The sequence below is a fragment of the Palaemon carinicauda genome, chromosome 28 (assembly GCF_036898095.1).
Source record: "Palaemon carinicauda isolate YSFRI2023 chromosome 28, ASM3689809v2, whole genome shotgun sequence".
NCBI lineage: Eukaryota > Metazoa > Arthropoda > Malacostraca > Decapoda > Palaemonidae > Palaemon > Palaemon carinicauda.
In genome coordinates, this window is record NC_090752.1 from 47,193,542 (window position 1) to 47,216,890 (window position 23,349).

The 23,349-nt window shown below is 44.6% G+C and overlaps 1 protein-coding gene across 3 annotated transcripts in view; it reads right to left on the bottom strand.

The window, feature by feature from the left end:
* Window positions 1-3,101: 3,101 nt before the first annotated feature.
* mRpL52 (mitochondrial ribosomal protein L52) overlaps window positions 3,102-23,349 on the bottom strand; it is a 110,026-nt gene continuing 89,778 nt past the window's right edge. For all 3 annotated transcript variants that reach the window (XM_068351960.1, XM_068351959.1, XM_068351958.1), the window contains exon 5: window positions 3,102-3,177. In XM_068351960.1, the coding sequence (XP_068208061.1) occupies window positions 3,174-3,177 (4 nt within the window). In that variant the 3' untranslated portion in view covers window positions 3,102-3,173. The remainder of the gene's footprint in view (window positions 3,178-23,349) is intronic.

Here is a 23,349-nt window from a genome sequence, read left to right on the forward strand (position 1 = left end):
ATTTTGGGCCTGTTCGAGTGCTTGGGAACGGAATAGAATATATACCATTATTTCTTATGGGGAAAAAAAATTCGGTACTCGAACAAATCGGAGGTCGAACACGGATCTCGAACGGATTATGGTCGAGTACCGAGGTATCACTGTATATATATTTTTATGATTGTTCGGCAATCTTCCGCAATCTTTGACCTAGTCAGGTGGTCATTTTGTTCCTAGAGAGCGCCCGGAACAAGGGTATTAGTTGAGGTCCTGTCATGTTATACAGTAGGTGGTTGTACCGTTTGACAGCTCCTAGAGATCATCAGCCCCGAGTGGATCACTGGATCTCCTAAGGATAAAGAGTGCAGTAGTAGGTGAAACATTCTCCACTACATTTCCCTAAATTCCTAGTACCCCTGTTGTTCTCTTGGAACTGTTATATATATTTTTATGATTGTACGTGAAGATTGTTCGGCAATCTTCCGCAATCTTTGACCTAGTCAGGTGGTCATTTTGTTCCTAGAGAGCGCCTGGAACAAGGGTATTAGTTGAGGTCCTGTCATGTTATAGGTGGTTGTACCGTTTGACAGCTCCTAGAGATCATCAGCCCCGAGTGGATCACTGGATCTCCTAAGGATAACAGACAAAATGAGGCAGAGCATTGCTGTCAGTTTCCTTATCAGGTTAGAACCGCTCAAGTTGTTTATGTAACTCTTAAGTGAATTTCCAATTATGTAGCTGTCTCTGACCCGCCACCAATGGGTGTCAATCAGCCATTATATAACCAGCAGGTAAGTTTTATATTTAAAAATGATATTTTCATAAAATAAATTTTTTAATATACTTACCCGCGCGTTATATAAGTTTTAGACCCACCCTCCTCCCCTCTAGAAACCATGGGGCATGGAAAATCTGAATTGGTTGGGTATACTGTAGTTCTACCTGTGATACCGCGAGGGCGCTGTGGTACACCTGGCATATCTGCGCAAGAGATTTTGAATTTCCTGCCGAGGCGTCCAGGGACTTTAGCCATTATATAACCAGCGGGTAAGTAAGTATATTCAAAAGTTTATTTTATTATGAAAATATCATTTTCCACTTTTGGGGGTAGGAACATCATTAGTAATGGCAACCTTTATTACTAACACACCCTGCTAAATGATAACACTCACAAGAGCATCCTCAATGACTGCAGTACTGCATTCAGACTTTGTTTTAGCTGTAAGAGCACTCACTTCATCCCCACATTTAGGTTTAATATCAGCCTCAATTATGTGTAGGGGATGCTACAAGCACATCAATTACTTGGAACAGTACAACCATCCTGTTTGCCTGCATAAACTAATGTTCATAAAAATGGAAGATTGGAACAACAAAAATAGTGTAATAGCAATGACTGTTACAGCTATTCACTACTATATTGTGGCAATAAGAGCAACAGCTCCAACCCCGGGTCTGGGTATAGAGAAATTACTTAATTCAGCAATGTCACCACCACATTTAGGATTTGGAAGTACTGTAGTCAAAAAAACAGCAACCACCAATATCACCTAAATTCATTTACAGCAGTGCAATACCCCTACCACCATTAGCCACGAGCACAATGACAACTGGTGGCAGACTAAATAGCTCCTGACAAGTGGTTTGGTGGGAATCATAATAGCAACACTTAACCAGGAGAATATTTTGGAGGCAGCTAGAATAGTAACGGTAACACCAACAGCACATATGACCTAGTTTGGTAGCAGTCATGAGAAAAAGTTTCGTAGGTAGACCGCAGGAGCATTAAAACCTACCATGTTGACAGGATTTGGAACAGATAAACTGTAGTAGGAAAGATCACATGCACCAAGACCTACAGCAACCTCAATTTTTTTTTTTTTTAGAAATGTATTGCATTTCAGATATGCCACACTGTTTTCTCCCAATGCAAGAAGAGTATTTTGCCATTTATCCAATCAAGTACAGTTCTTTAAATTTTACTTAACTATTTTCAATTGAATACAGTATACTGTACCTTTCTTTAGATATTTTCCTTGATACTTCCTGGAAATTTCCAGTCAAGCTTTGCGTAAGGAATATATAACTTTTTTTTTTTAAATTCATCTCTTGATTAAACACTCCTTGAAAAGCAAAATTTATTCACCAGATTGTGCTTGGGAATGGGAATGAGATGCTAGAAGGGCAAAACCCATCTTACACCAAACAGTGCTAACAAAAAAATATTTCCAGTCAACACAACCTTCAAATTATGGTTTCTCCCATTTTCAATCTTTTCCTATATTGATTGAAAAAATAAAAATCCCTTTGCGTTACATTCACAGAAATTAACTTCTTTATTTTTCAGTTCCTTTGTTGAGTTGCTGCCACCTATTTATTTGTTCCTAAACATTTTAAGTTCTATTACGAAGCCTCTTCCTTTGTGTTCCAAAGAAAAGTTATCTGCCAATACAAAGGTCAGTATATGAGAAGGTTTCTCTTCTGTCCATGAGATAATAGTTGAATAAAATCTCTCTAACTTCACATCCTTAAACTTCAGTTTATTTCTGATGATGATGGAACAGTTTACCCAATACCCCTTTCTCGACTTTTTTCCTCTTAGCCAAGTAAGCTGAAATCTTGAGATATTGTACTACCACCCAGAGGACATACAACAAAACTTTTACTTCTGTAATAACTACCTGCAAGAGGCTACATGACACTCAAACTGGAATACTCCAACAATGTAAGTAATTTAGCTTATTCCTGGTAATCTAAGAATTAATGTCCCTTTTATTTCTACTACCCATAGTGAATTGGTCAAATTGTTTTGCAAGATAAACACTGCCTGATTATGAGGCCATACCTTGAGCGTAGACAGTTTTTCTCAATATTTCATGATTAAGTTTTGAGATTTCTCTTTGTGCTATTTAACATTGAATAAAGTCAGTATTAACTTTAGTACCATTAGTGTAAGGAAACAGCATTGATAGACAATTAGTAATATCAAGAAATATCAAATATAGATTGATTTATGAAGTTTATATTCCAAGTTATCTATTACCAATTAAAATAAAGTATTTTAATATAGCTTTAATACCCATAATCTTTCTAACAAGTTAATCATGTAAGGAAAAAAATGGTCAATGTAAAACTATATTTTATTAGATTTAATTTACAGATGCTATAGAGAAAATAACAGGAGCAGTGTTCTGTTACCTGAAAAGAGAAGAAATCAAATTTAAAAATAAATTCTACAAGAGGAAGTATTGCGCTAGTATTTTTCCAGATAACTTGCACAGCTATGATAAAATATTAGCAAGCAATAATTGGATCCACAATGTTAAACTTTAGTATTTTTTAACTTCTCCCAATTTATTTATTGTTGCAAGTCTAATTTTTTATTCCTGATTTATTTCTATAAGTGTTAACAGAAATGTACAAGTTTTCTTAACAGTGGCATTGACAGGTAAACAAGAAGGCAGATTGGGCAGAGGGCCCCAGAAGGCAGATTGGGCAGAGGGCCCCAGAAGGCGGTTTGGGCAGAGGGCCCCAGAAGGCGGTTTGGGCAGAGGGCCCCAGAAGGCGGTTTGGGCAGAGGGCCCCAGAAGGCGGTTTGGGCAGAGGGCCCCAGAAGGCGGTTTGGGCAGAGGGCCCCGTAAGGCGGGTTGGGCAGAGGGCCAATAATCGCTAGCATAAAGAGAAAAGTATGCGGCAGCTTTTAGCAAAACCACAAGATAATAGTGGAAATATCAAGAGCATCATCAATAATTGATGATAATCAACAGCATCAGGAGAAAAATATACAGCAGTGATCGACAAAAACAAAATATTAATGGAAAGATCCAGAGCATAGTCAATAATTACTAGCAATCACCACCATAAAGAGAAAATTATGCAAATTTCATCCAAAGCATCATCAATAACTGCAAGAAGTCACCAGTTTAAAGAGAAAAGTGTACAGCAGGTTCAGCAAAAACCACAAAATAGTGGAAATATCCAGAGCATCATCACTAATTGAAAACAATTACCAGCACAAGGAAAAAATTATAAAGCAGCCATAGCAAAATCCACAAAATATTAGTGAAAATATCAAAAGCATCATCAATTATTGCTAGCAATCACCAGCATAAAGAAAAAGGTGTACAACAGTCGCAACAAAAACCACAAAAAATTGATGATACTCAGATATTTCCTATATATTTTGTGTTTTTTCTGTGACTACTATATAATTTTCCCTTTATGATGATGATTACTAGCAATTCTTGTTGATGCTATGGATATTACCATTGATATTTTGTGGTTATTGCTGTGACTGCTGTATACTTTGCTCTTTCTGCTGGTGACTGCTACCAATTTGTTCCTACACTTGATATAGACCCTCATTCTTTACTACAGGAGATACTCTAGCGCAAGCTGGAAAATATGGCAGAAAAACCTTAACAAGGTCGTTAACGACCAGGCCGGTAGTTATTAACCTGTTAGTGGTGGGGGACCGCCAGTCTGTAGCTACTGTTTACCTTCAGTCGAATTCTACCCGTCGCAGTGGTAACACCGCTGCTCCTACTTTAGTTTGACTGGCAGACTAGCCTTTCTTTATTGTTTTTGATTAATTCTGTTTCTTTTTTCATTGTTAAATATGATGTCCTCTATTATGAGGAAGTGTCCCGGGGTTGCCCCGAAATCCTGTGGCACCTTCATGTCGCCGCCGGAGGTGGATCCTCATTCCATATGCCCTATGTGCAGAGGTCATAGGTGTTCTGAAACCTCCCCCTGCCAAGTATGTAGAGAGTGGTCACCCTCTCAGTGAAAAAAGTTCGAGAAGAGGAAGAAGACGAAATCCAAGAGGGACTCTTTACCTCCAGGTTTGTCGTCGAAAGGTACGGAGTCTTGGGCCTCTTCTTTGGCTTCTCAATCTCTCCATTCAGACTCTTCCTTGCCTCCCTTCTCCGGGGGGAAGTTGAGGAAGAGTGGCACCATTGATTTAACCCCCATTCCTCTTGGTCAGGCGGATCACGTTGCCTCCCCCAGTGGGGCAATATTTTCCGCCACCGGGAATGACACTGTTACCGCTTCCATTCCAGATCATGTACGAGTGGTATGGCCTGCCCTTAAACTTCCTGGTTCTCCTTCGAAGGAAGTTTGGAACCAGTTCCTCGCGGGAAAGGTATTACCTCAGGTCCCTTCTGTTTTGGACCCTTGGGAGTTCCGGACCTCACCTACCTCCCGTCAACTCAGTCGGCACCCGCGGAAGTTTCAGTGGATATAGTAACTTCAGCTCCTGCGGCGCCTACTTCGCACTCCGTTTGCGCTTCTACAAAATCACAACGTCGCAAGCGCAAACATCGCAATACCTCCTCCTCCTCCTCGTTCTCGCCCTCTTCGGAGGCAAGGAGGGAAAGAGAGAAGAGGAAAAGGAGAGCTCGCTTTCCTTCGTCCAGACGTTCTCGCCAGAGAGACAGGCGACATAGGAAGAGACCTCATCGTTCCCGCACTTCCTTGCCTTCTGTCGCAAACCCAAGCAGAACGCTTCCTCTCGTCATCGTTCTGCCTCGCTATAGTCTTCCTCTCGCGAGGGATCATCTAAGCGCTCTAGGTGCTTTAAGAAAACGAACGCTACATTATGTTATCACTCTTCGTCACGAGAGCTCTCCAAAGCGTAATAAGTGCTCGCTTAAGAGAAGCTCTTCTCACGATTTTTCATCTAATTGTGCCAGGAGCGCGGCCAAGGGCAAAGAGCGCTCTCACCTCGATCCCTCTCCTTCGCATATTAGTCTGAGGATCTTCAATAGCTCTATGAAAGGGAGAAAGAACATTTCTCCTCACCTTCTTTACTTATCATCAGAGAGAGAACGCTGTCGCCCTTCAACTTTCCGATCGCGCAAGCCTCCAGTCATACTCTCGCGGGGTCAATCACCTTGCCCTAGTGTTTCAGAGAGGACAACTCCGGTTCCCTTGCTCCCTAATGAGTTACGGAATACGAGCCTCACGAGAACCTTGGAAGAAGACGCAGGGGTTCAACCCTTCTGCTCTTCTGTTGAGAGCTGAGGGAAAAGGCCAGATCACCGATCAATTCGACCTCTTCCACCTCGTTCTTCAGACCCTTCAAAGAGAGGAATCTCTACGAATCCTACTAAGACAGTACCGATAATTTGGTCACCATTTCCAAGACTGGCGACTTCAATGCAAAGTCAGGCGCTAGCGGTGCCATTATCCAGCGCTCAGCCTTCTCCTGTAACAACGGCAATATGGTCTCCTACTTCGCCGTTACCTCCAGACACTCTTGACTTCTATCACTCTGCCTCCTGTAATAACTCAGGAGGAATTAGCATCGCCTGAGGCTTCTCGGAAGAGCAACCATCAAAGGACTTCAGAGTCCTCCTGTTTGAGGGCTCTAAGAACTATGTGTAATATCTCGGGCCTCGGCGTAAATCTGTCTCCTCGACATATAGACGGTCCAGCTTTAGACAGACTGACGTCCTCCACCGAACCCTAAGCCCAAAATTGAACTTCCCTGGTCTGTTCACAATGCAGGCTGTCTGAGAAAGGTCTCGGGAGAAACGGGGTCCTTAAAGTCTCGGGGATCCCATAAACTTTTACAAGTCCTATTTACTAGGCAAAAACGCTTTTACAAGGTCAGACACCAACCCTTCTCTTCTGACCCTGGATCCCCGTGAGGCGAGGCTCGCACCTGGCTGCTCCTCGGAGCGACTCTTCTCTTCCAGTCTCTTTCACAGCCACAGAAGCCTCGTCAATGGAAGCAGCTTCGATGTCCCTTCTGGAGGCTTTATCTAGGTTTGACTCTTGGTCTGGTACAGTTGGCTACCTAGTGAGTCACGAGGATCTGTCAAACCAAGGCTCCATGCATTCCCTACAGGAAGTCATAGCTGCTGGGGCCCAGACAATGGACTTCCTAACTGCTACATCAGCCAGCAACCATTTGGGGCAATTGGGTCCTCAAAAGGAGGGAATCAATAGTTTCCAGACTTCATAGGAGCATCGGTAAGGCTAAGAGATCAGATTTGAGAAACTCTGACCTTCTACAACCTCTCCTCTTTTCTAAAACTGTTTCCTCTACCTTAGATACCTGGAGGAAAGAGACACAGGACACTGCGAGGCAAAGGGCTGCCTCCATTCGCATGATGCAACAGCAGCCAACTCCACAACCTAAGACCATAACCGCTGCTCCACTCCCAGCCAAGAGCCTCAGCCGCCACTCTTTTGTAGCCAAACCTATGGGCAGAGCGAAGTCAGCTCCTCCCAAGGCTAAAGGCAGAGGGAGGAACCCTAGACAGAAATAGGATCTCGGCTCCCCCGTTCCAGTGCGAAGGGGGTGCCTGCAGGGGAGTGGGAGGAGGTTGAAAGCTATGTTGGCCATGCAATGGACCATCAAGGTGCTTCCCTTCATAGGCTCTCCTCCTCTAATTCTTACTCCGATCTTGTCCTCCCAGGTCCCTCAGAATCTCGGGAAACGGCGAACCCTAGCTCAGGAGATCCAGAGCATGCTTCTAAAGGCTGCCATCCAACAAGTCCCCAACACCTCCCTGGGGTTTTTCAGTCGCCTCTTTCTGGTAGCGAAAGCCTCGGGGGGGCTGGAGACCAGTTTCTATCTCTCTACCTTGAATCAGTTTGTAAAGCCGACTCAATTCAAAATGGAGACAGCAGCCTCCGTGATCCAAGCGGTGCGTCCAGGAGACTTTATGGCATCTGTGCACTTGAAAGACGCATATTTCCAAGTACCAATTCATTGCCCATCTCGGAAATTCCTGCGCCATCTGGTTCAGGGTCAAAGCTTCGAGTTCAAACTCCTATGCTTCAGCCTCTTGACCGCTCCACAGGTGTTTAAAAGGGTTTTTGAACTCTTTTCCTCGTGGGCACACAAGCACTGGAAATGACTGCTAAGGTATCTAGACAATTGGCTACTCCAGGCCTTGTCCAAGGAGCAAGCTCTGGCTCACCTAAGAAGGCTTCTTGACTTTTACAAGGATCTGGGGATCCTTGTAAACGTAGAGTAAGTCTTGTTTGATTCCAACCCAAGTCATGAACTATCTGGGTATGTCCATCAACACCCAGGTAGGGAGAGTGTTCCCTTCGGAAGACAGACTTGGGAGACTGGAACAATCCATCGCTCATCTCTTGTCTCCACTGCCTCCTCCAGCCAAGTTGTGGCAGTCTTTTCTGGGCCATCTTTCCTCCCTGGAAAAACTAGTTCCAGGCGAAAGATCAAGAATGAGAAGTCTCCAGTGGCATCTGAAGACCAATTGGTCCCAAAAGATCAATTCCACATTCTTGCCAGTGGAGGTTCCAGCTCTGATGATACAAGATCTTCAGTGGTGGTCAACCAAAGAGAATACCCAAATGGGAATTCCCTCCAAAGCCCCAATCCGAATGTGTCGCTACGGGGCTGGGGTTCCCACCTAGGCTCGAAGTTAGCATCAGGAGCTGGTCTCTGATAGAACGAACTCTCCATATAAATCACCTGGAATTATTAGCAGCCTGGAAAGGCCTAAAAGACTTTGTAGAAGATTTACAAGGACGAGATATGGTGCTGATGAGCGATGACTCCACAGTCGTCTCGTACATCAACAAAAAAAGGGGGTTCCCTGGCAAGAAACCTCTGTCTGCTAGCAGTACAGATTTACCAGTGGGCGGAAGGTCACATGTCTCACAGCCAGGTTTATTCCGGGTCGGAGAAACATCGTGGCGGATCAACTAAGCAGGCATCACCAAGTGTGGAGTGGTGAATGGTCTTTGGATCCTCTAGTAGCGAAGGCAGTAATAGCTTTGTGGGGTTTCCCCACAATAGATCTGTCGCCACTTCTCTGAATGTGAAATTTCCCCGCTAAGGGTTTCCAGATCATCAGGCAGCGATCCAGGACGCCCTTCAACAGTCTAGGGACAACCTGGACGCATATGCCTTATCACCCTTTTTCCTGATCAGAAAGGTGATCAACAAACTCGGGACCTCCTGGAACTGCAAGCTAACCATAATAGCTCCAGCATGGCCAAGCAGAGAATGGTACGCAGACCTTCTTTCTCTGCTGGTTCAGGTTCCAAGGTTTCTTCCTCCAGAACCCCTTCTGCTGATGCAGCCACACAGTGGTGTCCCACACGGGAGATTCCCTTTCTGAAGCTTCACGCCTGGAGGCTGTCCAGTCACTCCTCAGACGCAGAGGCTTTTCAGAGAAGCAGAGAAGGTGGCTGAGCACATGCCCAGACACCTGCGCCAATCTTCCACAAACCACTACCAAGCAAGATAAGTGTATTTGCAGCTTGGTGTAAAGGGCGAGGCGTGTCTCCACTCGATCCCTCTCTTCCTCTAGTGGCGGACTTCCTTTTGTACCTCAGGGAGGAAAAGCTCCTCTGTCTCGGCAATTAAGGGCAATCGTTCAGCCTTGAGCCTCATCTGTAGACTGAGAGGGGTTGACCTTTCCACCTCAGAAGATATCATCTTGTTGATTCGAGGTTTTGAGAGATCTTGCCCCCCCAGTTGAGATTAGACCACCACCTTGGGATGTGTCCATGGTCTTACGTTCCTTGAAGGGTCCACCCTGTGAGCCCTTAAATAGGACCTCTGACTACTTTCTGACCCTTGAGACAGTCTTCCTAGTAGCTCTGGCCTTGGCAAAAAGGGTCAGTGAACTACATGGTCTGTCTTACGACGTCACCCATTTTAGAGGATAGAGGGAAGTCTCTCTCAACTTCGTGCCAGGCTTTGTGCCCAAAACTCAGAATTCTTCATTGGCCGATGAGAGGTTTCGAGAATTTCAATTTTCCAGCCTCAATAAGGTAACACAGGATACAGACCAATTGTTACTGTGCCTAGTCAGGGCGCTAAGGAAATACCTGAAGCGCACCAGACCTTTCAGACCACGCCTCCGTCATCTCTTCTTCAGTACCAACAAGGTCAAGAAGAGAATCTCTCGCAACACCATCTCTTTCTGGCTCAAGAAAGTTATTGCGAGAGCCATTCATGGAGACCCAGGGGCAATCACCAGCATAAGGATTAAAGTCCATCAAGTTAGGGGAGTGGCTGCCTCACTGGCATAAGAGCTGGGTCTGGAAATGTCAATCTATATTCACCACTCACTATTTGAGCGATGCGACATATAGGTCTCTAGACACCTTTTCTATAGGGCCTATTGTGGCAGGTCAACAGGTGCTGAAGCTATCTTACACCCTTTCACGGGACAGTAGCCATTGGTTGAGGAATCTGTGTTACACAAGGTTTTAAGAAGGACATCCATCTATCTTCTAGTTTCCTTCTCCCTCCCATCTGGGTATCCTAGTCTGTAGCCAGTTTCAGCTAGACTCGCCAATGGAAATAAGGTATGAAACTCCTCTGATTCCTCTTATACCTTATAAGTTATACTCGTAGTCATGAGGTTTCCCCTTTTCAAGGTCGGGGGAATCCCAAGTATGAAAGGAAGCGAGTCGAATGTTCCTGACCCTCTTCATCCTGAAACATGTGTTTCCACGAAGCTACAAATTTTCAGTAGTGCTAAGATTATGGGGGTCTACAAAGAAAGAAGATTAATGGGAGATTTTTTCTTAAAAGAGTTTAGTCTGAGGACTATTTTCCCTAGGAATAGGGAACTCCTTGGCCACCCTAGCCTCAAGACTAAGTCTCCTATAGTAAAGAATGAGGGTTTGCATAAAGTGTAGGAACAAATGACAAACTTAAAACAGTTTGTATTTTTCCTAACATACAAACAAACCCGAATACTTTACACAAATCTTCCTTCCATCACCGCACCCTAGAATAGTCCTAGCTAGAATCCGATTGAAGGTAAACAATAGCTACCGACCGGCGGTCTCCCACACTAACAGGTGGATAACTACCGACCCGGTCGTTAACGATCTTGTTAAGGCTTTTCTGCCGTATTTTCCAGCTCGCGCTAGAATATCTCCCATAGTAAAGAATTCAGGTTTGTATGTTAGGAAAAATACAAACTCTGTTTTAGGTTTGTCATATTTTGTGATTTTTGCAATGGCTGCAGTATACTTTTTCCTTACGCAGTTATTGTTGATGTTTTTAATATTTCCATTAATATTTTGTTTTTCTCTGTAACTGCTGTACACTTTTCTCTTCATGTTGGTGATTGCTAGCAGTTATTGTTGTTACTCTGGATATATCTATTCCCCATTTAGGGTTTTTCCTGTGACTTTTTTATACTTTTTCTATGTACTGGTGATTGCCAACAGTTATTGTTGATGCTCAGGATATTTCCTATATAACTGTTGGCAATCACCAGCATGAAAAGAATAGTATAACATCAGTTACAGCAAAAAGCAAAGAGAGGAATAAATATATCCAGACCATAAATAATAAATGCTATCAATTACCAGCATAAAGAGAAAAGTATATAGCAGTCACAACTAAACCCCAATAATGAGGAATGGTAATATCCAGAGCATCGTCGATAATTGATAGCAATCAACCGCATACGGAGAAAAGTTTACAGCATTCACAGCAAAAACTAATAAGAGGAATGGAAATATCCAGAGTATCAACGATAACTGCTAGATATAACCAGCATAACGGAAAAGTAAACAGCAGTCACAGCAAAAAAACAAAATGAGAGGAATGAAATATCCAGAGCATCAACAATAACTGCTATCAATCACTAGCTTAAAGAGAAAAGTATACAGCAGTCATAGCAAAAAAATAAAAAATGAGGAATGGAAATATCCAGAGCATCAACAATTAATTCCTAGCAATCACCAGCTCAAAGAGAAAAGTATACAGCAGTCATAGCAAAAAAATGCTATTAATGACCAGCATAAGGTGAGAAGTATAGAGCAGTCACAGCTAAAACCACAAAAGAGGAATGGAAATATCTACAGCATCAACAATAACTGCCAGCTATCACCAGCATAAGAAGAAAAATATACAGCAGTCGCAGGTAGAACCGCAAAAGAGGAAAGGGAATAACTGCCAGCAATCACCAGCATAAGAAGAAAAATATACAGCAGTCGCAGGTAGAACCGCAAAAGAGGAAAGGGAATAACTGCCAGCTATCACCAGCATAAGAAGAAAAATATACAGCAGTCGCAGGTAGAACCGCAAAAGAGGAAAGGGAATAACTGCCAGCAATCACCAGCATAAGAAGAAAAATATACAGCAGTCGCAGGTAGAACCGCAAAAGAGGAAAGGGAATAACTGCCAGCTATCACCAGCATAAGAAGAAAAATATACAGCAGTCGCAGGTAGAACCGCAAAAGAGGAAAGGGAATAACTGCCAGCTATCACCAGCATAAGAAGAAAAATATACAGCAGTCGCAGGTAGAACCGCAAAAGAGGAAAGGGAATAACTGCCAGCTATCACCAGCATAAGAAGAAAAATATACAGCAGTCGCAGGTAGAACCGCAAAAGAGGAAAGGGAATAACTGCCAGCTATCACCAGCATAAGAAGAAAAATATACAGCAGTCGCAGGTAGAACCGCAAAAGAGGAAAGGGAATAACTGCCAGCTATCACCAGCATAAGAAGAAAAATATACAGCAGTCGCAGGTAGAACCGCAAAAGAGGAAAGGGAATAACTGCCAGCTATCACCAGCATAAGAAACGCCCTTCAACAGTCTAGGGACAACCTGGACGCATATGCCTTATCACCCTTTTTCCTGATCAGAAAGGTGATCAACAAACTCGGGACCTCCTGGAACTGCAAGCTAACCATAATAGCTCCAGCATGGCCAAGCAGAGAATGGTACGCAGACCTTCTTTCTCTGCTGGTTCAGGTTCCAAGGTTTCTTCCTCCAGAACCCCTTCTGCTGATGCAGCCACACAGTGGTGTCCCACACGGGAGATTCCCTTTCTGAAGCTTCACGCCTGGAGGCTGTCCAGTCACTCCTCAGACGCAGAGGCTTTTCAGAGAAGCAGAGAAGGTGGCTGAGCACATGCCCAGACACCTGCGCCAATCTTCCACAAACCACTACCAAGCAAGATAAGTGTATTTGCAGCTTGGTGTAAAGGGCGAGGCGTGTCTCCACTCGATCCCTCTCTTCCTCTAGTGGCGGACTTCCTTTTGTACCTCAGGGAGGAAAAGCTCCTCTGTCTCGGCAATTAAGGGCAATCGTTCAGCCTTGAGCCTCATCTGTAGACTGAGAGGGGTTGACCTTTCCACCTCAGAAGATATCATCTTGTTGATTCGAGGTTTTGAGAGATCTTGCCCCCCCAGTTGAGATTAGACCACCACCTTGGGATGTGTCCATGGTCTTACGTTCCTTGAAGGGTCCACCCTGTGAGCCCTTAAATAGGACCTCTGACTACTTTCTGACCCTTGAGACAGTCTTCCTAGTAGCTCTGGCCTTGGCAAAAAGGGTCAGTGAACTACATGGTCTGTCTTACGACGTCACCCATTTTAGAGGATAGAGGGAAGTCTCTCTCAACTTCGTGCCAGGCTTTGTGCCCAAAACTCAGAATTCTTCATTGGCCGATGAGAGGTTTCGAGAATTTCAATTTTCCAGCCTCAATAAGGTAACACAGGATACAGACCAATTGTTACTGTGCCTAGTCAGGGCGCTAAGGAAATACCTGAAGCGCACCAGACCTTTCAGACCACGCCTCCGTCATCTCTTCTTCAGTACCAACAAGGTCAAGAAGAGAATCTCTCGCAACACCATCTCTTTCTGGCTCAAGAAAGTTATTGCGAGAGCCATTCATGGAGACCCAGGGGCAATCACCAGCATAAGGATTAAAGTCCATCAAGTTAGGGGAGTGGCTGCCTCACTGGCATAAGAGCTGGGTCTGGAAATGTCAATCTATATTCACCACTCACTATTTGAGCGATGCGACATATAGGTCTCTAGACACCTTTTCTATAGGGCCTATTGTGGCAGGTCAACAGGTGCTGAAGCTATCTTACACCCTTTCACGGGACAGTAGCCATTGGTTGAGGAATCTGTGTTACACAAGGTTTTAAGAAGGACATCCATCTATCTTCTAGTTTCCTTCTCCCTCCCATCTGGGTATCCTAGTCTGTAGCCAGTTTCAGCTAGACTCGCCAATGGAAATAAGGTATGAAACTCCTCTGATTCCTCTTATACCTTATAAGTTATACTCGTAGTCATGAGGTTTCCCCTTTTCAAGGTCGGGGGAATCCCAAGTATGAAAGGAAGCGAGTCGAATGTTCCTGACCCTCTTCATCCTGAAACATGTGTTTCCACGAAGCTACAAATTTTCAGTAGTGCTAAGATTATGGGGGTCTACAAAGAAAGAAGATTAATGGGAGATTTTTTCTTAAAAGAGTTTAGTCTGAGGACTATTTTCCCTAGGAATAGGGAACTCCTTGGCCACCCTAGCCTCAAGACTAAGTCTCCTATAGTAAAGAATGAGGGTTTGCATAAAGTGTAGGAACAAATGACAAACTTAAAACAGTTTGTATTTTTCCTAACATACAAACAAACCCGAATACTTTACACAAATCTTCCTTCCATCACCGCACCCTAGAATAGTCCTAGCTAGAATCCGATTGAAGGTAAACAATAGCTACCGACCGGCGGTCTCCCACACTAACAGGTGGATAACTACCGACCCGGTCGTTAACGATCTTGTTAAGGCTTTTCTGCCGTATTTTCCAGCTCGCGCTAGAATATCTCCCATAGTAAAGAATTCAGGTTTGTATGTTAGGAAAAATACAAACTCTGTTTTAGGTTTGTCATATTTTGTGATTTTTGCAATGGCTGCAGTATACTTTTTCCTTATGCAGTTATTGTTGATGTTTTTAATATTTCCATTAATATTTTGTTTTTCTCTGTAACTGCTGTACACTTTTCTCTTCATGTTGGTGATTGCTAGCAGTTATTGTTGTTACTCTGGATATATCTATTCCCCATTTAGGGTTTTTCCTGTGACTTTTTTATACTTTTTCTATGTACTGGTGATTGCCAACAGTTATTGTTGATGCTCAGGATATTTCCTATATAACTGTTGGCAATCACCAGCATGAAAAGAATAGTATAACATCAGTTACAGCAAAAAGCAAAGAGAGGAATAAATATATCCAGACCATAAATAATAAATGCTATCAATTACCAGCATAAAGAGAAAAGTATATAGCAGTCACAACTAAACCCCAATAATGAGGAATGGTAATATCCAGAGCATCGTCGATAATTGATAGCAATCAACCGCATACGGAGAAAAGTTTACAGCATTCACAGCAAAAACTAATAAGAGGAATGGAAATATCCAGAGTATCAACGATAACTGCTAGATATAACCAGCATAACGGAAAAGTAAACAGCAGTCACAGCAAAAAAACAAAATGAGAGGAATGAAATATCCAGAGCATCAACAATAACTGCTATCAATCACTAGCTTAAAGAGAAAAGTATACAGCAGTCATAGCAAAAAAATAAAAAATGAGGAATGGAAATATCCAGAGCATCAACAATTAATTCCTAGCAATCACCAGCTCAAAGAGAAAAGTATACAGCAGTCATAGCAAAAAAATGCTATTAATGACCAGCATAAGGTGAGAAGTATAGAGCAGTCACAGCTAAAACCACAAAAGAGGAATGGAAATATCTACAGCATCAACAATAACTGCCAGCTATCACCAGCATAAGAAGAAAAATATACAGCAGTCGCAGGTAGAACCGCAAAAGAGGAAAGGGAATAACTGCCAGCAATCACCAGCATAAGAAGAAAAATATACAGCAGTCGCAGGTAGAACCGCAAAAGAGGAAAGGGAATAACTGCCAGCTATCACCAGCATAAGAAGAAAAATATACAGCAGTCGCAGGTAGAACCGCAAAAGAGGAAAGGGAATAACTGCCAGCAATCACCAGCATAAGAAGAAAAATATACAGCAGTCGCAGGTAGAACCGCAAAAGAGGAAAGGGAATAACTGCCAGCTATCACCAGCATAAGAAGAAAAATATACAGCAGTCGCAGGTAGAACCGCAAAAGAGGAAAGGGAATAACTGCCAGCTATCACCAGCATAAGAAGAAAAATATACAGCAGTCGCAGGTAGAACCGCAAAAGAGGAAAGGGAATAACTGCCAGCTATCACCAGCATAAGAAGAAAAATATACAGCAGTCGCAGGTAGAACCGCAAAAGAGGAAAGGGAATAACTGCCAGCTATCACCAGCATAAGAAGAAAAATATACAGCAGTCGCAGGTAGAACCGCAAAAGAGGAAAGGGAATAACTGCCAGCTATCACCAGCATAAGAAGAAAAATATACAGCAGTCGCAGGTAGAACCGCAAAAGAGGAAAGGGAATAACTGCCAGCTATCACCAGCATAAGAAGAAAAATATTCAGCAGTCGCAGGTAGAACCGCAAAAGAGGAAAGGGAATAACTGCCAGCTATCACCAGCATAAGAAGAAAAATATACAGCAGTCGCAGGTAGAACCGCAAAAGAGGAAAGGGAATAACTGCCAGCTATCACCAGCATAAGAAGAAAAATATACAGCAGTCGCAGGTAGAACCGCAAAAGAGGAAAGGGAATAACTGCCAGCTATCACCAGCATAAGAAGAAAAATATACAGCAGTCGCAGGTAGAACCGCAAAAGAGGAAAGGGAATAACTGCCAGCTATCACCAGCATAAGAAGAAAAATATACAGCAGTCGCAGGTAGAACCGCAAAAGAGGAAAGGGAATAACTGCCAGCTATCACCAGCATAAGAAGAAAAATATACAGCAGTCGCAGGTAGAACCGCAAAAGAGGAAAGGGAATAACTGCCAGCTATCACCAGCATAAGAAGAAAAATATACAGCAGTCGCAGGTAGAACCGCAAAAGAGGAAAGGGAATAACTGCCAGCTATCACCAGCATAAGAAGAAAAATATACAGCAGTCGCAGGTAGAACCACAAAAGAGGAAAGGGAATAACTGCCAGCAATCACCAGCATAAGAAGTAAAATATACAGCAGTCGCAGGTAAAACCGCAAAAGAGGAAAGGGAATAACTGCCAGCAATCACCAGCATAAGAAGTAAAATATACAGCAGTCGCAGGTAAAACCGCAAAAGAGGAAAGGGAATAACTGCCAGCAATCACCAGTTTAAGGAGAAAAAATATGCAGCAGTCACAGCTAAAACTGCAAAAGAGAAGTGGAAATATCCAGTGCATCAACAATAACTACTAGCAATCACCAGCATAAGGATTAAAGTAAACAGCAGTCACGGCCAAATGACAAAAAAGGAATGGAAATATCCAGAGCATCAACCATACTAACTATTACCAATCACCATGTAAGGAGAAAAGTAATAAGCAGTCACAGCAAAAATCACACAGGAGGAATGAAAATATCCAGACCATCAACAAAAACAACTAGCAATCACCAGCATAACGAGAAAAGTATACAGCAGTCACAGCAAAACAACAACAAAAAGTTATGGAAATATAGAGAGCATCAACAATAACTATTACCAATCACCAGTATAAGGAGAAAAGTAATAAGCAGTCAAAGCAAAAAATCACACAGGAGGAATGGAAATATCCAGAGCATAATCAATAACTGCTGGCAATCACCAGCATAAGGAGAAAAGTATACAGCAGTCACAGCTAAAACCCACAAAGGAGGAATGGAAATATCTACATCAACAACAATGACTGCCAGCAATCACCAGTAAAATGAAAAAGTATATAAAAAAGTATACAGCAGTCACAGTTAAAACCACAAAAGAGGAATGGAAATATCTACATCATCAACAATAACTATTAGCAACTGCCAGTATAAGGAGAGAAAATTAACAGAAGTCACAGCAAAAATAAAAAAAAGAGGAACGGAAATATCCAGAGAATCACCAAATAACCGCTAGCAATCAGCAGCATCATGAGAAGAATATACAGCTGTCACAGAAAAAAACCACAGAAGAGGAATGATAACTTCCAGAGCATTAACAAAAACTGCTAACAATCAGTATAAGGTGAAAAATATACAGCAGCCATAACAAAAATCACAAAATATCTTTGATGCTCTGGATATTTCCTCTTGATATTTCCTAGATATTTTGTGGTTTTTGCTGTGACTGCTGTATACTTTTTCTTCATGCAGGTGATTGCTAGCAATTATTGTTAATGCACTTCATATTCCTATTTCTCTTTTGTGCTTTTTTGCTGTGACAGCAATCTTGGCAAAAACCAAAAAATATTAGTCGGAATATCTAGAACATCCTCAATAATTGCTATCAATCACCAGTATAAGGAGAGCTTTGTTCAGCAGCCATAGCAAAAACCACAAAAGAGGAATGGAAATATCCAGAGCATCATCAATAACTGCTAGCAATCATCAGCATAAAAATAAAATTATATAGTAACCATAGCAAAAACTGCAAAATATTAAGTCAAAATATCCAGAGCATCCTCAAATTGCTATCAATCACCATCATATGAACATTACACAGCAGCCATAGCAAAAACCACAGCGAATGGAAATATTCAGAGCATCATAAACAACTGCTAGCAATCACCAGCACAAGGAGAAAAGTAACAGGAATGGAAATATCCAGAGCTTCAACAAAAACTGCTTGAAATTGCCAGCGTAAAGAGAAAATTATACAGCAGCCATGGCAAAAACAAGTATACAAGTCACAGCAAAAACAACAGGAGTGGAATGGAAATATCCAGATCATCAATAATAACTGCTAGCAATCACCAGCATCAGAAGAAAATATAGCAGTCCCAACAAATTCATTTAAATATGCTGATTATACATCAGTTACATAACAAAATACAAAATTAAGGGCAGAAATATCCAAAGCTTCAAGAATAACTGCAAAGAGTTCTTAGCACAAGTATAATTACAATGCAGCCAAAGCAAAATATAAATACAAAAATTGTGCCACAATTTATAGAGTTACTTTTTATACAAATAAATAAATTCTTTAATCAATTTTATCTTAATAACCTAAATCTCTATATTGTACTGCTTATAAGATAAATAGTAAAAAAAAAAAAAATCACAAATTTTAAGTAATTTGTATTTTTCCTAACAGTACTTAACTCGAACTGATTTCTTAGGAGTATCTGGGATCTCCTCCCATCTGACCAGAATTTTGTATAATTTACCCTACTCCCGTTTTCTATGCGGGGTAATCTCTGGCGGAGTGATACGCGCCCAGAGACGACCCGGGGTCAGAGAGCATGCTTGCTCAGGTCTCGATCTCCAGTAAGTTTTGACAGATAGGTTTCTATTAAGTTGTGTAAGGCACTCGGGGTAGGATGGGCGGTCCATAACCCGAAAGTAGTTCGAGGTAAGTACTGTTAGCAAAAATACAAATTACTTGAAATTTGTGATTTGTTCCAACACGGAGTACTTACCTCGAACTACTTTCTTAGGAGACTTATACCTTAGGAGGTGGGAGTGTACCACAGGACCCAGAGACCGTGATGAGGAGAGAAAAGGGGGGAACCTAGATAGGAGGCTAGGTTCCACTGACCCTCCAAGAGAAAACACGAGAAATAGGGAAAACTACCCAAAAAACTATCTTCTTGTCTAAGTAACTCACTTCTGTAAAATTCCTTGGAGACGTATCCATTCACTGACTATGTATCCCATGGTAGTTAAAGGATTTCAGTGTCATTTCAGAGAAGGTAATAAGGGAACAGGGGGGGGGTTAAGGAAGGAACCTGTGTCTCTTGGACTTACTGCCCGTGGTTTCCCTGGGGCTACACCTTTAAATCTTTTGAAGCGCTGAAATGACGGGACCGACACAGAATCCGTCCAAGGACCTCCTCGAGCATTCCTTCAAGTAGTGAGCTGCGAAGGTTGACTGATTAGCCCAAGTAACCGCTCGCAGGATTTGGCCGACTGCCATGTTCTTCCCATGTTCTTCTCAAAGGCCAACGAAGTACTCAGACCTCTGATGTCGAGGGGTCTAGGCTTACCCGGAATAGGAATCCCTACACTACTGTAGGCTCTCATGATCACTTGCCGTAGCCAGAAGGAGATCGTATTTTTGGAGACTGGTTTCTTTACTAATCCTGAAGAAACGAACAGACTCTTGATTTCGGGTCTAAGTCTGGCTGTACTCTCCAAGTACTGTACTTCCGTACTGCTCTGACAGGGGACAGCCGCAAGTCCTTCAGGTTGTCTGAACGTGGGATTGCCGGTACAGAGAATCCTTCAAACTTGGGGTCCCAGACTGCTGGGTTCTGGGTCTTGGCCACGAAGGATGGTACGAACCTGAAGGTAGCTTCACGCCAGCTCTTCGAGTGTGACACCTCGTATGAAAGTCCATGAAGCTCCCCTACCCGTTTGCTGATGCCAGTGCTAACAGAAAAACTGTCTTGAGGGTGAGCTCCTTTTCCAAGATGTCCTTTAGGGGTTCAAAGGGAGGTTCTGACAGCATCTTCAGGACTCTAGCCACGTCCTACTGGGGCACTCTAACTGCTTGAGGGGGCATGATTGCTCAACGCTCTTGATGAGCATCGAGATGTGTCTGGAGGAACCTAGGTCGATGCCCTTCAGGAGGAAGACTTGTCCTAGGGCGGCTCGGACTCCTTTAATGGCTGGGATGGACATATTTACCTCGTCCCTGAGATAGACTAGGAAGTCGGCTATCTCCAGGATGGAGGCTTTCAACGGCTTGATGTTCTTCGTGACGCACCACTTCGTGAAGGTAGCCCATTTATCCTGGTACACAGCGGCTGACGACCGTCTCGGGTAACCTAACATCCTCGTTGCGGTCTTCACCGAATACCCTTCCTTCCTCAGGAGACGCTCGATAACCTCCACGCGTGAAGGCAGAGGGACCAAGGGTTTTCGTGGAACCTTTGAAAGTGTGGCTTCCGGAGAGGGTCTGATCTGTCCGGAAGGGGCCAAGGTGGAAGGCGCGCCAGTTCCTTTAGATCTGCGAACCACTCTCTCTCCGGCCACCAGGGCATTACCAAAGTCATCCACAGGTTGTCCGCTCTCCTCACCCTGTTGAGGACTTGTCTGAGCATTCCGAAGGGAGGGAAGGCGTAAACATTGAGGTTGTCCCAAGGATGCTGGAAGGCGTCCTTGAACGCCGCTCCTGGATCTGGCACAGGAGAACAAAACACAGGGAGCTGTGCGTTCAGCCTCGTGGCAAAGAGGTCTATTACTGGCAAGCCCCACTTCTGAATCAGAGTCTTGGCCACTTCTGGGTGCAAGGACCACTCGGACCCCACCACTTGACCCATTCTGCTGAGGACGTCGGCCAGGACGTTCCTCTTCCCTGGAATGAACCTGGCCGAGATCTTGATCTGCTCCCTTTCGGCCCATTCCAGGAACTCCAACGTGAGGCCGCACAACTCCCTCGATTTTAGTCCTCCTTGCTTCTTTATGTAGGCCACCACTGTGGCGTTTTCGGACATCAGTGCCACGGTATTTCCCCGGAGCTTCTGAACAAACTCTAGGCACGCCCTTTGCACTGCCATCATTTCCCGTACGTTGATGTGCAGGTTCTTCTCTTCAGCTCCCCATCTTCCTCTCGCTGTGCTGTCGAGGAGATGAGCACCCCAACCCTCCTTGAATGCGTCCGTGAACAGGAGCATCTCCAGAGGGTCGGCCGCGAAGGGCATCCCCTTGAGGGTGTTCGATGTGTCGTGCCACCACTCGAGGACCTCCCTCGTCTTCGGGGACATCGGGACCACCTTGTGCGGGAAGTCTCTCTGGTTCTAGGCCTCCTTCAGGTTCCACTGTACTCCCCTGAGTTTGAGTCTCCCCTGTGGGACTAGCTTCTCCAATGACACGAGGTGGGCTATCAGCCTGCGCCAGTCCCTGGCTCTCCTGGGCTGACCCGACAGGATGGGCCGTAGGATCTGGCTCAGGTTGTCCAGTCTCTCCGCGGAAGGGAATGCTCTCGCCAACCGAGAGTCCAGGACCATCCCGAGGTAGGTCATCCTGGTGGAGGGTATCAGTTGGGACTTGTCCAGGTTGATGGTGATACCCAGGACGCTGCAGAACTGCAGGAGCTTCACGCCTTGCCCCCTCAGTACTTCCCTTGAGGCTGAAAGCAACAACCAGTCGTCCAGGTACCGAATCAGGCGGATGCCCTGTTCGTGTGCCCAGGCTGAGACTGTCGCGAAGACCCGAGGGGCTGTGGACAGACCGAAGCAGAGGGTCTTGAACTGTAACGTTTGGGTACCCCATTTTACCATTAGGTACTTCCTGCTGGAGGAGTGGACAGGGACCTGGAAGTATGCATCCTTGAGGTCTATGGACATCATGAAGTCTCCTTCCCTCAAGGCCGCTAGGACCGACTAAGGAGTGTCCATCTTGAAGTCGGTCTTGCACACGAACCTGTTGAGGGCCGAGAGGTCTATGACCGGTCTCCAGCCCCCTGTCGCCTTCTCCACCAGGAAGAGTCTGCTGTAGAACCCTGGACCTGGGTTCTTGACTGGTTCCATTGCCCCTTTCGCCAGCATAGCAGAGACGTCTTCTTGCAGGGCCATCCTTCTCAAGGGGGTCCTTCGGTGCCAACCATTCCGCCTGTAGATCTGGTATCACAGGTGGGGGGTCCACCAGGAAGGGCAACCTGTACCCTTCTTTCAGGACTGTCACGGTCCACGCGTCAGATCCGTGGTCCCGCCATGCTTGCCAAGAATGTTTGAGACCTGAGGCTTCGGCAGGAGTAGGGGGCCTCTCTCCCTATCTCTTTCAAGAGGCGCGGCCCGAACGACCTCTTCTGGCGGCTGAATAGGGGGGCCTGAATGCTGACTGCGCAGCCGACGTTCCCCTACGGGAGGGCTGCGAAGGTTGCTGCCAGGATGTAGTAGGGGTGTCTCTCCTGGGATGGTTAGGTGAGGCGCGAGGGGGGAGAGGGATGTCAGGAGGTGCTCTTCTATGGGTGGGTCTTCTTGCTGGAGGGGGCCTGGGTTCTCCCGCATTCTTTATTTTCCTCACCCTCTCCACCGTCTCTTCCACTTCCTTGAGGGGGAAAACTGACTCTTTCCACAGTGGAAGGCTCCTCAGGGACCTGGCTTCCCTGTCAGGGAGCCGCCTTACAAGTCTGCTGAGCACTGTGTCCCTTTTCCTCAGTATCCAATTGGCGGTTTGTGCTATGGACTGATAGGAAAGGAACTTCAGGGCCTTACCTCCCGAACTAATCAGCTCCTTCAGTAAAGCCTGATTTTCCGGGATTGAGAGGTCGTGCGAGGACTGGAACCCTACCAGCATGGAGGCCCACCAATCCAGCCACGATGACACGTGAACTAAGTCCCCGGACAGCTCCTCCATCATGGCAGTCTCCGCCGGGGAGAAACAAACCGGGGCCGTGGTAGTCCTCTCTGCTGCACCCTGTCCCAAGATGGCGACTGCTGGTTCCACTGCACAGGGCCCCGCGTGGTGTCCTTCCGGGAGGTAGAACCGGGACTGTGTCTTCAGGCCCTGGAGAAGTCTAGAGGCGCTCTGGTTCTTGGGAGCTTCCGCATAGTTGGCCACGATCTTGTTAACATGCGCCAATCCCACCTTC